Genomic DNA, 14,126 nt, shown 5'->3' with positions numbered 1-14,126 from the left:
GAGGGAGATGAGTCACTGGGGAGGGGTCTCGGGCATCAGTACTTCTCCCTAGTGGCTAGTCTAAACCCTAGAGTCTGCAGCACCAGCCCTCAGAGACTGGGAAACTTCCAGAGCCTGCCCAGATTAGCAATGCTGCTCTCCTGCCATCCATTAGCCCAACTCGGCCCCCCTCCTCTGTGATGCCTCCCCAGCCACCAGGCGAGGGCCTCAGTCCGTCGTCCTCGTGCGCTGCCACTGCTGTGGCTTGTTTTGGGTGTTTCAGCATCTGGTTCCTCCTCCGCACCTAGATCGCCACGCCCCCGAGAGCCTGTGGAGGTCGTCTTGGCACTCACTAGACCCATCGCTGTGCCGGTGCTGCTGGGTCTTAATCCGTGTTTGGTGGATGGATGGATGAATGACAGGTGCTCAAAAGATTCTGTTGCTCAACTGGAAAGGTGGATGGGAAGGCAGAGCTTATGATCCTGACACCAAGAGCCATGTTTTGCAACTCTAGCGGGAGAAGGACCTTTGGGGAGGTTTTTTTTTTTTTCTTGGTGCTACTTGTGCAAGTGCTGATGCTGACTGGCCTCAACTGGGGATGAAAAGAAAATATGCCAACGCACCTGCACACTCGAGTGCCTCCTTAAATTCTGCACGCTAGGCGCCTGGCTCGCCTCACCCTAGTCCCAGCCCTGCCCAGGACAGACCTCAGGAACTCAACCGATGTGGCAAACAGAGGAACACTGAGCTGGGGCCAAAACCAGCAGCAGCAGGGCCTTCTGGCCTGGTGAATATTCTGACCTTCGTCTAAATCAGCCTTGGAGAAAGAAAGTAAGAAGTGGGAAGGTTCAGGCATCATTTCAATTGGAGAACCATGAAGGGTTTATCCTTGGGCACAGATGTAACCAAGGCAACTGTTAAGACAGTGAGATGACTTCAGACCCTTTTAGAAAAGAGTGAGCTGGCATCTCGCCCCTCTGCCAATTGCGTTCAAGTGAATACACACCGACCTACCTCTGGGCCCTACCAGGAGGTAGAGAAATGGGTGAAATGGGCATTTTCTTTTCCATGACCAGCCTCCACGATGGAGAAAAATAAAATGAGAGATCATGGTGGGAGTGAGCCTGCCTGCGGGGGCAGAACAGCTTCTCCGGGAGTGGAGACAGATGGAGAGACTCACACCCATTCCTGCGGACTTCTCGGGCCCCATAGGGGCTGTACGGATCATGGAAAACAGTTTACTGGACCGTAAAGAGGTCCTGATTCGAGGAGCATAAACACTCATTCTGACCAACCCAGAGGTTCCTGAGGGGAGCCATGTGCAGATGAGTCAAAAGAGAAGATGCCCAGCGTTCTGCATGATGGCCATGGTGCCAGGTACGCCCACCAGGCCCCAGGAGTTGCTTGGAGCTCTGAAGGCCTGCCTGCCCTGCTTCGGGAGTATAGGAGCACAGGAAGACAGGAGTCCTGGATAGAACTCCACGTGACCCCTGGGCCTGAATGAGTGGGTGTGGGGCAAAACTGCCAGAAGCCAGAATTTTCTGGGGCCCAGGACCTCATTTAGGAATGAGAGCTGGCCAGCCAGGCCCCATCACCTCCACTGACTTTCCCCAAAGACTTGACCAAAGGGACCAATCTTACATGGCAGCTTGGAGCGTCACCCCAGATCAGAATGTGGGGGGAAAAGTGGGGCTGCCAAGAAGACGGGCCACCGTGTGACACCAGAGTATGTGCCTGGGAAGGTCAGAGCCACAGGGTGGGGCCCTGGGGTTTGGGAGAACAGGCCGGTCCCCTAGACACTGCAGCTGCTGGAGTGGTGAGCCCCCAACACGCATACACCTGCTTTCGTGCCCCGAGAAGCACGCAGGCCCCTCACTGCACACACCATGGTGGCCGCTCTCAGTGCGCCCCCCCCCCCGCCTCGGGGGCTAGGAGTAGCCTGGGGTTTCTGAGCTCCGTGGCCAGCTCCACCTGGAGGACTTGGGGGACACCTCATCAAGTCAAGCAGAGCCAGAGCTCCCCTGGGAGACGAGCTCTCCTCGGCCTGCTGCCCAGACCCCTCTCGGAGCCCCCATCCTCCAGCTCCCTTCTCCAGTGGACACACACTGGAGGGAGATGGGCAGGGACCAGGGGCCACTGACCTTAACACACGCTGTGCCAGCCTATCTGGCATCAGCCTTTCCTTCTGTTACAGCAGGAAGAGGGAAATCACCTCATCTCCCTTGGCAAGTCCCTTCTGGCCCCTTGTTGGGGCTCTGGTGGGTCCTGCCAAAAGGACAGGCCCAGCAACCTCCCGCCTGGGCCTGGCAGGACCGAGCCTGGCCTTTCCTGCAGGGAGTGCCCTGGGCACTGCTTGCCGAGCTGCTAAGGTTCTTGAGGGCAGCCACGTGCAGATGAGTCAGAAGAGAAGATCGCCAGCGTTCTGCATGATGGCCATGGTGCCAGGTATGCCCACCAAGCCCCAGGAGTTGCTTGGAACTCTGAAGGCCTGCCCTGCTTCCCATGACTGGCTATGTTTCTAGGGGGTGTGGCCAGACATACGGATTAGATTCAAGCGCCCAGGTCTCCTCCTGGCTGGGGCTGCCGAAACCCTGGGCTCTGGCCTCCACCATGACCAATAAGGGCTGCAGACAGCATGTACTATTTTATTGAGCCTCAAAAGCTTTAAATACAGAAATGGGGAGGGCTGGCAAAGGGGCAGACGTGGACACGCTGGCATTTGAGAATGGACGTATCAGAGAAACCACATAATCAACAGCTGGACAGAGAGCTGGGGAAAAGGGGAGTCTGGGATAGAAGTGGGGTGCCAGCTGGCCTTGGGTGCCAGGATCATGCCCTCCATAGGACAAAGTCTTTCACGTTTCTTCCTGATCTGAGGACAATTTTTAAAAAAAACAAACCCCCAAAGAGAAACAAAATCAGCTGGGACAGCGGATGGCAGTGCCTGTGCTCGCAGAAGACAGCGGCCTGTCCCCTGAAAGCCTTGGGCTCCCCCCACCCTCCGTCCCCAGCCCAGATGCCACCCTACAAGACATTCCCATACACTGAAGCAAAGCTGGACCCAATCTATGCCCCCGATTTGAGGTCTGGAGCTGAAAACCCCCTCCCGGCAGAGGAAGAGGTACTGGCGTGAGCGGTGCTGGGGGCCAGACCCGATTCCCTCCTTAGCGGCTGTAGCCAAACTCATCTGCGTCATCGGCTCGGAAGTCTCCGTAGCGCCACAGGTTCAGCTGCGAAAAAAAACAGAAAATGGCTCTTCAGGTAGGCAGGACCTGCTGGGACCCAAACGGCCAAGCCCCTCTCTCAGCACCCTCTGGGGCTCCTGAGGCAAAAACTCACCCTGGCGCTCTTGGCTGACTCCTGGGCATTCAGGTATTCTGTGATCTGGCAGGACGAGGACAAAGGGATGGTCAGGGTGAGGCCCAGGTCACGTCACTCCCCCGCTCAATGGGTCCCCAGCTCCCTCCAAGTAAAATCCAAGTGCAGGGTCACAGTCTCCTAGCTGTTTCTCGACTCTCCACGCTGGCTGCTTCACCCGCCTGAAACACGCTTCCCCCTCCTGTCTACCTGGCTACCTATCCTGCCCCTTCACGTCTTTGGTCAAGTATCACCTTCTTAACGAGGCCTCAAATGACCCCATTTAAAATCACCACCACTCCCTCCGACATACTCCTGAGTCCCTTTCTTTACTTCTACTTTCCCTTTTTCCATTGCACTTATCGTCTAACATTTAATTTTGTTGACTTGTTATATTTATTTTCTTGTCTCCTCATGCTTGAATGTAAGCGCCATGGAACGTTGTCTCTTGTTCACTGAGATTTGTAGGTCCTCAGTAAACATTTACTGAAGGAATAAGTAGGTGAATGAATGAACACATTAGGTATTTCTAGACACCAGAGACTTTATGGGTAGCTTCCTATGGCGGACACTAAGAGCTCCAATTTTACAGGGAAACTTAAGCTAACTCCTAGGAGTGATCTAGGAAACGGGGGAAGACTAGGCGTCAGGCCCCTCCTGTCCAGATGAGGCACAGAAGTGACTCACACTGAGGTCTTGTTCCAAATGAGTTAATCGACTTGCATAACCAGAGCCATGGATCCACAAACCACCAATCATTATGTGGGGAGAGAGGAAAGGCAAAAGACGGGGGAGAAGGGGAAGCAAGGGCACAGTGGAGAGAGAAGAACACTGGTTTCAACCCTGCCACTCGTGTCCCTCCACTCAGGAGTGCGGGGGAGCTGGGCGCTGCAGAAGGGCACGAGCTTCCCACGGGCCCGGCCCGTCCCTCGAGGCTGGCGTGTCGTGGGGAGAGGCTGGGGGAAACTGGGATGGGAACGGGGCTGAGCGGGAGGCCTGGGCCTCGTGATCAACAAATGAGCAGCGCAAGGAGATTTCCCAGGTGTCGGCCCCCGATCCTCGTGGTCCACCCTACCGAGCAGCCGGGCCGGCTGTGCTCTCCTCACGTCATCAGTGGGAGACTCAGGCTTCCAAAGGCTGAGCTCTAGGGCCAGATGTCTCATGAACGAGGGAGGCGGGGCTCAGGCCCAGCTCTAAGCCCTGCGCCTCTCCAAACAGGCTGGAGGGGTGTCGTGGCAGAGTGGCGCTGAGTGCTGGGAGCTGGTTATTTACTGGGAGAGGGGCAAGTGAGGACGGGAGAGACAGCACAACAGGCTGTGACCTTCGCCATGCCACCCCTGGCAGAGCTTCCTAGCCTGTCACCGGGGGTACGGGCAAAGGCAAACTTTCCGCTCCAGTTTGCAGCTGTGTTTTCAGCCAAACCGGCAGTCAATTAATTTGGGATGTAATTAGCTTTTTAAATTTTAAACCCCAACAAACCCAAATCCATTATCTTTCCCCAACAGGAGCAGCAAGACGGTGGGTTCCCCGCTCCCTCTCTGGCTCCCGGCGCAGTCCCCTCCCAGTCCCCCCGTGACGGCGGTGGGAGGCGCGAGGGACACCCCGCATCCGCAGCACGTACCACCTTCTGGAACTGTTTCTCCTTGCGCACCTCCACCATGACCAATCCCTCCTTCACCAAGCCCAGCCCCACGTCCCCCTTGGAGTCGGCAAACTGCAAGGTGACGTGGGGACAGCCGGCGCTCAGGTGCTCCACGTTGAGCAGGCACTGCGTGTTCTGGATGTCCCGCACCACGCTGTCCACGGCGTCTGTTCGAGCATCCTCCTGCAGCAGGGACACCCCCCGGTCGGCGTGAGAGGCGAGCGCCAGCCACGAGCCGTGAGGGCCCCAGGTCCTGTTCACGGACTTCAGGGGAGTCTGCACAGCACGTGCCGGCATCACCTCGCTCCCCGCTTAGACCCCAGCGAGGGCGGAAACAGGCTCTGGACATGAAGGGCCCCCTTGCCCACAGCCCCTCCCGCCTACAACACGAAGAATAACCTCCCTGCCCGGGCAGACAGGGCCTGACATCTCCTGCTGCTGCCCGCAGGGCCCCTGACACCCGGCTGCGGTTGCTGGACCAGTCTTTTTGCCCAACGTGCCCTGGCCCACCAGGCCCCCTGTTTCTCAAGAGCCAGCTCAGAGGCTCTGATGCCACCTTCCCTCAACCTTGGCCACGCCCCTCTCTCCCGTGACTAACAGACCATCATCATTGTTTCTACTCCTCCCATCAGCCAGTGGGACCCCAGTGGAGGAGGATCTTCAGCAGAGGTGTGACACAGTCAGAGCTGTTTGGGGGCAGTTACTGCTGGCGGCATCGTCTGAGCCTGGAAGGAGTGCTGGGAGACCACTGCAGCCGAGAGCCCAAGAGGCTAGAGACAGTGGCCACTAACCAGGGCCGCGCCGGGGGCTCAGCCCCGTGAGAGGGGGCCAGGGTGAGGAAGGGGTGGGATCCGGGACAGGGCTGGGTTTCCTTCGTGCAGATACGTGCTGGGACTGCAGCAGTGTCTGAGTGTCATGGGACAGTCCCGCTGAGAGGAAGGAAGGCGTGGAGACTCACGTCTTGGGGCACCTGGATGAAGGCGAAGGCATACTCCGTGGCTTGAGCTGGCAGCACGCGAGTGCTGAAGGCAGGTGGCAGGGTGCCCAGGCGGGAGGACGGCAGGATCTCTCTCTGCAGAGGACACACCAGGCCAACAGCATCACACACTTGGAGCTCCCTTGCTCTCAGGGGACAACTCGCACGGCCAGGCCCCTAGGGATTCTAACTCAGCGCCTCCATCCCCCACCCCACCCCCCAGGGCTCGTTTCTGAGTAGCCACATGCACGGACTCGCCCAGTCAGCGAAGCCTGGGAGGTGGGAAGCCGGGCCCGGTGGTGGCACACCTGGTGGCTCCTGCTGCATACCCAATCTGGTAGCTCAACTCTGATCACTGTCTCCACTTTTCCCCAGTACCTTGCCTCTGTGACATGGGCTCCCTGACCCCTTTCCCACAGGCTGGGGGGGCCCTGGCTGGAAGAGCGCTCCAAGACGAGGGTCCAGGCAGCCCCCCGCCTGCTAGTGGTTCTGGCTCAGGTGCGTGGGGCAACCCCAGCCTGGCAAGACCCCTTCCTCTGTGTATTCCCGGGTGGTAAGTTGGGAGCATGGCCCAGCTCTGGGCTTTCTATTAACGGCCCTTCCACACTAGTCCTCAGGAGCGGCACGGCTCTGAACGACAGCGTTCTCTCCTGCTTACTGCTGGGAGACTCCCAGGCCCAGCCCAAGGGGCATTTCTTCCAGGGGTACCAGCCCCTTCCCAGCAAGCCTGGGTTTGGGATGTGCTGGGGATCAGCACACAAGGACCCAGTTGAGCATGTGGACCAGGGGCCTTCAGGGACCCACTCTTCAGAGACGTTGGGCAGAAGAGGAACCGGGGCCGTGGCTGGGGCCTGGACAGAGGACCACTCGGTGCTCACAGGCCTCGGACCAGAGATGCCAGTTTTGCCCAGTCACTCAGGGGTCACGCGCCTGTTAGAGGAACAGTAGAGAAGCCCACACGCTCACCATTCCGTCAGGGAGGGAGGGAGGGAGGGAGGGAGGGAGTCTAAAGCTCAGAGGGACCCTGGAGAGGGCAGATGGACTTGACCTAGGGGCCTACTGTGTTGAAGGGTCCCTGGCGGCACTCGGGGCCCCTCCCTTGCGTACTCGTCCACCTCCTGGCCCCCGCACTCACGTTGCCGTAGTCGATGTAGAAGACGTGTACTTTGGCAGGAGACTCGACTTTCTCCACTCGGGCGCGGTACCTGCAATGGCATCACGGGCAGAACTCAAGGGACAGCCCTGAGGAGGCCGGTCTCCCTGGAGCGTCAGCGATGGTAGGGCAGGGGCTACAGCATTTCCCTGCCCAGGGTTCAGAGAGAACACCCATGGGTGTCACAAAGGGCAGTTCTCGGACTGCACAGCCCGGGGTGCTGTGGCCACCATTTAATGGAGTCAGAGCATAGCTGGGAGCAGAGGGCGGGAGGGGAGCGTGTGGAGCGGATGAACGTGTCCTTGGGGCATAAAAGCAACAAGACTAATGACTAGATTGATGTCTGCTGTTTAAACCCAGCGCGCTAGACAGCAGCTGTAATTAGCCGGCAGATCTGCCTGGGAGGCCACAGCAGGGAACCCATCCACATCACTTCGTCACCCTGGGAAGGCCACGGGCCCTACGCTTGGTAGATCCGACATAAGTGACCTTCTTGCAGCCTGCGAGCACTGCGGCTCACGCCCCAGACAGCTGGGGTGGAGGGTGGCGGCTGGTCCGGGCTCACTGAGCACCAGCCTCCACCCTCACCCGACCCCCTACCCCCGCCCTGACGTCACTTTTCCTGCGTGGGGTGAGGGGGTTGTTGGAGAGCTCCAGCCAGCCAGGGGTCCCCCAAAGGAGTAGCCCAGGAGAGAGAAGGAGGGACACTTCTTTACGCCAGAGGCTGACTGCAGAAAAACCACGGGTTAAAGCGCAGGCCGCAAACGGGCTGTGGGCAACCGAGAGAGCCACTCCGGAGAGCCGGCCAAGGCCAAGAACAAGCACCCAGTGGGAAGCCGGCCACTACGGCAAACGCCTGAAGCCTGGCTAGTGGCTCTGCAGGCCTGCGCCCTGGGGACAGAACTGCTGCTGCTCCTACTTTAGACTCTTTCCCTTGCTCGGGTCCAGGTGGCCTACCATTCTCCGTCTACAAATTTGGCAATGCAGAATTCGCCCCGGCGGGGGGCATAGGAGCCCTCGACGGGAGGGTGGCTGGCGATATCATTGCGCATGTTCTCCATCAGCTTCTCCAACTGGGTGCCTGTGGGGAGGAACAGGGAGTGAGACCTGGGTGCCATGTGCCTTGGAGTATCATCTGTAGATGGGGCTGGGGAGGCAGATGAGCCTGGGGAGTGGGCAGGATGTGGAATGCTGTAGGGTGCCCGCGGCACTGGCTTGCCCCCGTCCCACAGGGAAGTCCTCTTTGGTCCCTGGTCGAGGAGGTTTCACAGTATCTTGCTGACACTTCAGGCCTTAGAGGCACCCAGTCTTCCAGTCTCGGCTCTCCAATCTACTGGCCATGGCCAGAGACGCCCTAGGGAATGTTCCTGGGCCTTGGTTTAGGAGGTAGAGAAAATGAGTGGACACTAAGCAAGGCCAAGGCCAACCAGCCCTCTCCAGTCCTACCAGGGCGGGCCCCGGCCTGGGCCACAGAGGCGGTGACGGACAGCAGCCACTCTCTGCAACGTCTCCTGGGGGCAAAAGCGGAGCTGAAGGATGGGCCCCATACGACCCTGGACAAGGAAAGGGCCTCAGAATCTGCGCCGTGCAAGGTGGGGAACAATTCTGGCAGCAGGGCCCGGTCTCAGTCTATTCAAATGTGGACACTCTGACCTGACGCACCCCATGAGACACATGCTGAACTGAACCTCCAAGTGCTGCCAGGCGGGGGGGGGGGGGGTGGGGGGGTGGGTGTCCCACGGGGTCCCACCCTCCCACGCCAACTCACTGCCCTCCTCGTTTGCGGGGAGGGAGACCCCTTCCCTGCCTTGTCTTTCCTGAACCACTGCCCCTGGGTCGCCGGTCCCTGCTGCTGGTCTGGTCTTCACTGGGTGTGGCAGCCCCCGAGGTCTTCTCAGTGCCCTCCCCTGGCTCCTTCCTGCCACAGCCCCTCACCCCTATTCTGCTGAGCATCAGCCCCCAGTGGCTTCTCCTCTGCGTCCCTCTGGGCCGGACTCAAGCTCTCAGCAGGCCCTTTGCTCCCCCTTCGCTCTCTGAGGCGAGGGCGGCTGGTGGTGGTGAAGGACTCGCCCCCATCCTCAGGGCCCCCGGCCACTCTGTTACAGGGGCCTGACACATGACGGCCGTTGGTACGCTTGTCACAGTGGGCCTTATCCATTCCCTGTCTGGTTTATGTTTCTGCCACTACGCTGGGAGCGCCTTCACGGCACAGACCATAGCTCACTCGGTTCTGCTTACTCTCAAGTGACCCAGGAAAGCCCCGGCTGTGCAGGGTGCTTGATGACTGCAGTGTTGAAGAGGGGCCCGCAGGCGTGCGCCCTGTCTACACTCTCGGGCCCCCATGCCGGTGTTCACAGGACGGTTTCAGGGACTTTTCGGAAGGCGCTGCCCTCCCCCCGCCCGGCAATAAACCCTCCGTTCTCCTGCGCCTGCGTTCCCTGCCCAGACAGTAAAATTTCAGGGACTAAGAAGCTACCTCTACACAGACAAGGTCCTGCTATACGTGGTCTATTATTATTATTATTATTATTATTATTATTATTATTATGCTCCAAGGCAACAGTTCTGCGAACAGGCAAAGCCCTCTGGGAAGCCCTTACACAGAGCCCGGTTGGTCATTTAGAGCCAATGGCAATGTGTTCATCATTTCACCAGATCCTTCCCGAAGGCAGGCTTTAATTAAGAGAAGGGAAACAGGGCCAGGGGATGTCCCTGCCTCCAAGAGGGGTAAAAGGTTTCAGGAGAGGGAGGCTGGGTACGCTGAGGTTCGTTTTCACGGATCTGATGGAAGGCAGGGTTTTCTCTGGAGCCTACAGCTATCCAGGTGGCATGCCACACAGCACCTCACTCGCTACTCCAATCTTCCAGCAATACACGGTTCCCCCCAAGTTCTCTTTCTCTCCCTATTATCTGCCTTGGCTACCACTCAGTGCAGCGTCCTGGCTTCCGAGAGCAGTCAGAGACAGCCAGGCGGGGTACAGAGCTGGCACAGGAAGCCTCTGAGATCACAGACAGTATGTGGGCAAAGGCCTTGAACCCTCAAGCTCTGTCTCCTGGAGACTCCGGGGCCTGTTCTTACTCAAGGCAGGTCCTACCCAGCAGGACCCAGAGGCCAGGTGGAGCCTGCCTGGGAGCCGGGGTACCCTGGGCAGGGTCTTCTTTGAGTTCCCTTTCCCCGAGCTCCCCAAGGGCCATTCTCGCTGGCCCCCGTGCTTAGGAATAGCTCTCCTTCCTACCTGGGCCACCTCCCAGACTCCCCGCACTCCACACCACCCAGCCTGGAGGCCCCCCTCTCGGCTTCTCCCAAGGCAATGGCTGGGCCCCCTCACCAGGATTACAGCTGGCCACAAGAGAACCGAATCCTTCAGGCTCATCATTTCCATCTCCGCCCCTCCCTGGCTTTGCTCCCCTCCCAAGTACAGCCAGCCCAGGGCTCGAGATGGTCAGTTTTTCCCGGTGAAATGACATTGCCACAAAAGCAGGTGCCTGCCTGGGAGATATCATTAGAGGGGAGGCGGCTGAGGCGAGGCTGCTGACAATCTGGAGCGGGCCTGGGGGTGGGGGTGGGGCCGGGGAGGGCGGGCAGAGCCGCACCCTGCCACCTACGGGGCTGCCTCGAGTGCCACCAACACCTTCAGCCCCCTCCGCCTTGTAAGGATCTGCCTCGTGGACCGAGAGCTGGCTCTAAGAGCTTCTTCCTCTGACCTCAGCTAAAATGTTTCCCTGCAGAGGGTGGCAATGAGAGGAGGGAGGTCAGGATGGAGACAGTGAAGGGAGTGAAGGGGGGAAGCTGGGCTGGAGGGGCCCCAGCGCAGCTGCTGTGAGAGCCGGCTCTACTGCCCTCTCTCCTCCAGAAGCCTGAGGTCTCTGCCGAGGGGACCCTGGCCACAGTGCACTGCACTTGAGGGCAGAAGGAAGGAAGAGGATGGAGAGAGAGGGTCCTTCAGAAAAGACTTTCTGGGGATTACTTCCCCTAGAGTGCTGCCAGTTACCATAGCAACTGGCTACCACTCAGGGCTATGGCAACCTCTGGAGGAGAAACCCCAGCAGAGACAAGCCCAGGCTCCCCCTCCTCCCCTCCCAAGGACGCTGACGGGGAGAGGCACTGAGCAGAGCTGGCTTGTGCTTCCTGACCACATAGAGACAATCTGTCCGTTGCTTCCTGATATGCTCTGAGGGCTGCAAATCCTCCTGCCCAGCCCTGCCAGGGGTGTCTGGGACTAAAACAATTACCTAAGAGTCTCCGAGCACCACCCAGACAAAGCCGGTTACCTCACCAGTCCTCAGAGGACCTGCTCAGCCTCGCCCGCTCCGGGGCTCCCTTGCAGCTGATAAAACGACCTCGGGCCCTGAGTGCGGCGCAGGGGCCCGGAGGTGGGCAGCAGCCACAAGCTATTCGGGGAGGCCCCCCGGAAGCCCTGGGCTGTGTCCCTCCCTCCCACTGAACAGAGGGGCCCTGAGGCGGGCCAGATCATGCCAGCAGCCGTGAAGCAGCGGAGCCCGGGGCCGCGCCTGTGTGCTCACCCGTCTCCACATCCTGCACGTAGAAGTGCAGGTCGTCGGTGATCTCAGTCACAAACACTGGCTTGTAGCTGGCCGAGCGCTCCTTCTCCTCCAGCACGGGCGTCACCTCCTCCACGGGCTGCTCCTCATAGTGGGCCCAGACCTGCGTGTGTGTGGTCAGCACAGGGGAGGAAGAGATTAGGAAGTGAAGTCAGAAAGGATGCCAGGAAAGGGGCTCTGGGCAGGGGGAATCACTGCCCTGGCGAGTGAGTGTGGAGGTGATGCCAGCACAGGACGAGCCCCTGGAACCCTCCTACCTCTGGGCGGGGGTGGGGAGAGCACTTCCCATCCAGCGGCTCTGGCAGGCATCAGAAGCAACTGGGGAGCTTACTGAAAACGTAGGTGCCTGGGTCCCATCCCAGCCTGCCAAATCACGATGTGCTCTCAGGGTCCCAGGGAAAGTAAGTCAAAACCAAAGTCTCCCCAGCGATTCCCATTCCCACGCATACCAGCGTGTGAGAACCTCGGTGCTGGAGTGGTGCTGGGTCCCCGTCTCCCTCCCTCACACCACCCTTTGGGGGTCACTCTGAACTCTCCAGGCCCTCCCACTGTCACAGGGCCACAGGCGCTCCTGAGACTCTCCAAGTGACAGCCCTGGGCCGCGGAGGCGAGGGCTGCCACTGTGCGAGCACGCCTCTGTTCTCACCGCCAGCAGGCTGCTCTGACCCCGGCTCAGAAGCTGGGCCGCTCCCCTCCACCCTTCCCTCTCCCTTCCTCCCCTAGCCCCACACTGTCAGGGCTGTGGCGGCTCAGAAGCTGATTCGGGGTGACAGCACGTCAAATCCGATCCTGCGGCCAGGAGATTATCCCAGTAGTGAGGCCTGTCATAGCAGGGGAGGGAGGTGGCTCTCCAGCTGAGCAGTGCAAAGGGGGTGGGGGAGTCCGGGGGACTGGACCACACACGGGGTCCCACAGACACACACACAGGAATGAGTGGGGTGGTGATAAAATATTAGCCCAAACCTTATATGCTTACTAGGTGCCACACTAAACGTTATCCAAGTACTAGCTCATTTAATCCTCATGACAACCGTTTGAAAAGGTATAAACGTTACCCCTGTTTTTACAAATGAAGAAACTGAGGCACACAGGCTTGCTAGATGTAGCAGAACCAGGACTTGAACACAGGCGGCCTGGCCCTAGAGCTCTTCAAGGGGACTTTTTGGCAGTGACTGGGCCTCTGGGCACAGAAGGCAGCACTGAGCAACGGGGAAAGCTGTAGGTGGGGAGATGTGGACTCTGGTCTTTTCATTTTGCCCTTTACTTTGCTGTGTGACTTTTGTCAAGTCACATGCCTTCTCTGAGTCTCCTTTTCTTCCCTTGCAAGAGGTGGTAGAGTATGACCACATGATCACGCAGCTGACACACGGACTCCTGGGGGGGCATCAGGAAGCAGCTGAAGGGCAGGAAGGCTGGAATTACTGAACCACTTTGGGCCACACATGCAGAGGCCATGCTCCTGCCTTTAATGTGGCACGAGTGTGTGTCCTTCCAATAGAAGGAGAGGCAAGGGCCCCGAGAACTGGAATGAGCAACAGGGACTTTCTGAGCCCGGGGGAGGCTGCCAGAGGGTGGCGGAGAGGGATGGGAGAGACATCACCTGGGCCCAAACTTCTGCCCCCTCCCCAGCAGTGGCCCTCCTGACCCAGCAGTCTGTCCTCTGCCCCCTTTTCCCACCAACACCACCCTCCAATCTGTCTGCACTCGGTGCCCCTACCTGCTCCAGACCAAGTCAGCGGCCCTCCCCTCTCCCATCCTGCTCCCTCCTTTCCCAGCACACAGCGGGTTGGAGAGACAGGGCCCCCGTACTGCCTCCTGAGTGGGCCCCCATCCTAACGCCACCCGGCTTCCCTCCGCTGTCCGGAGGGAGGCTCGTCTTCCATGTGGATGAATTGGGAACAGACTGACAGGGTGAGAACAGAAACTGCTAACGACTCCTCAAGTAAAGGTGCCTCAGGCGACAGCATCAGGTTTCCTCCTCCGACAGCATCAGGTTTCCTCCTCCTCCGAGGGGAGGTGGAGCGTCTTCCCCGGCAGGTGCAGGGGGGGCAGCGGGCCGGAGGTGGTCACGGATGATGCAAACAAAGCCTCGGCTTGGCCCTCAGGCCCCTCTCCTACAAGGAGGCGGCAACGGGCCAGTCCTGTCGAGGTCCCACAGCTCCCGGGGCAGCAGGAGGGGAGCAGAGGGGTGTATACCGCTGCCTCCTGAGGTGAGAAGACACGGGAAGCACGAGGTTGCTAAAGGGCAGAAGAGGGAGAGCTCCTCCTCAGATGGAGGAGCTCCACTTGTAAGAGAGGACGGGCTTGGCCCTTCAGTCGTGGAGCCGTGCGGGGTCCCTTCCCAAGCTGGTCAGTGTGGCTTCCTGGTGGGAAGCAGTCCGTCAACTGGATGGGCTTGGCCGCCCAGGTCCCCACCCTTAGAACAAGGGCCTGCTTTAGCCCACACTGGCTTCTGT

At 59.3% G+C, this 14,126-nt stretch overlaps 1 protein-coding gene across 1 annotated transcript in view; it reads right to left on the bottom strand.

Annotated features, from left to right (window-relative positions):
- Window positions 1-2,604: 2,604 nt before the first annotated feature.
- SND1 (staphylococcal nuclease and tudor domain containing 1) overlaps window positions 2,605-14,126 on the bottom strand; it is a 432,660-nt gene continuing 421,138 nt past the window's right edge. Inside the window, exons 18-24 of the mRNA XM_068549395.1 lie at window positions 11,632-11,773; window positions 8,065-8,188; window positions 7,090-7,159; window positions 5,937-6,050; window positions 4,958-5,161; window positions 3,319-3,363; window positions 2,605-3,209 (exon numbers count right to left, since the gene is read on the bottom strand). Of these exons, the coding sequence (XP_068405496.1) occupies window positions 3,144-3,209; window positions 3,319-3,363; window positions 4,958-5,161; window positions 5,937-6,050; window positions 7,090-7,159; window positions 8,065-8,188; window positions 11,632-11,773 (765 nt within the window). The 3' untranslated portion in view covers window positions 2,605-3,143. The remainder of the gene's footprint in view (window positions 3,210-3,318; window positions 3,364-4,957; window positions 5,162-5,936; window positions 6,051-7,089; window positions 7,160-8,064; window positions 8,189-11,631; window positions 11,774-14,126) is intronic.

Source organism: Eschrichtius robustus, chromosome 8 (assembly GCF_028021215.1).
Source record: "Eschrichtius robustus isolate mEscRob2 chromosome 8, mEscRob2.pri, whole genome shotgun sequence".
NCBI lineage: Eukaryota > Metazoa > Chordata > Mammalia > Artiodactyla > Eschrichtiidae > Eschrichtius > Eschrichtius robustus.
The sequence above is the reverse complement of the archived record's forward strand: the minus strand, read 5'-3'. Positions and strand labels throughout refer to the sequence as shown.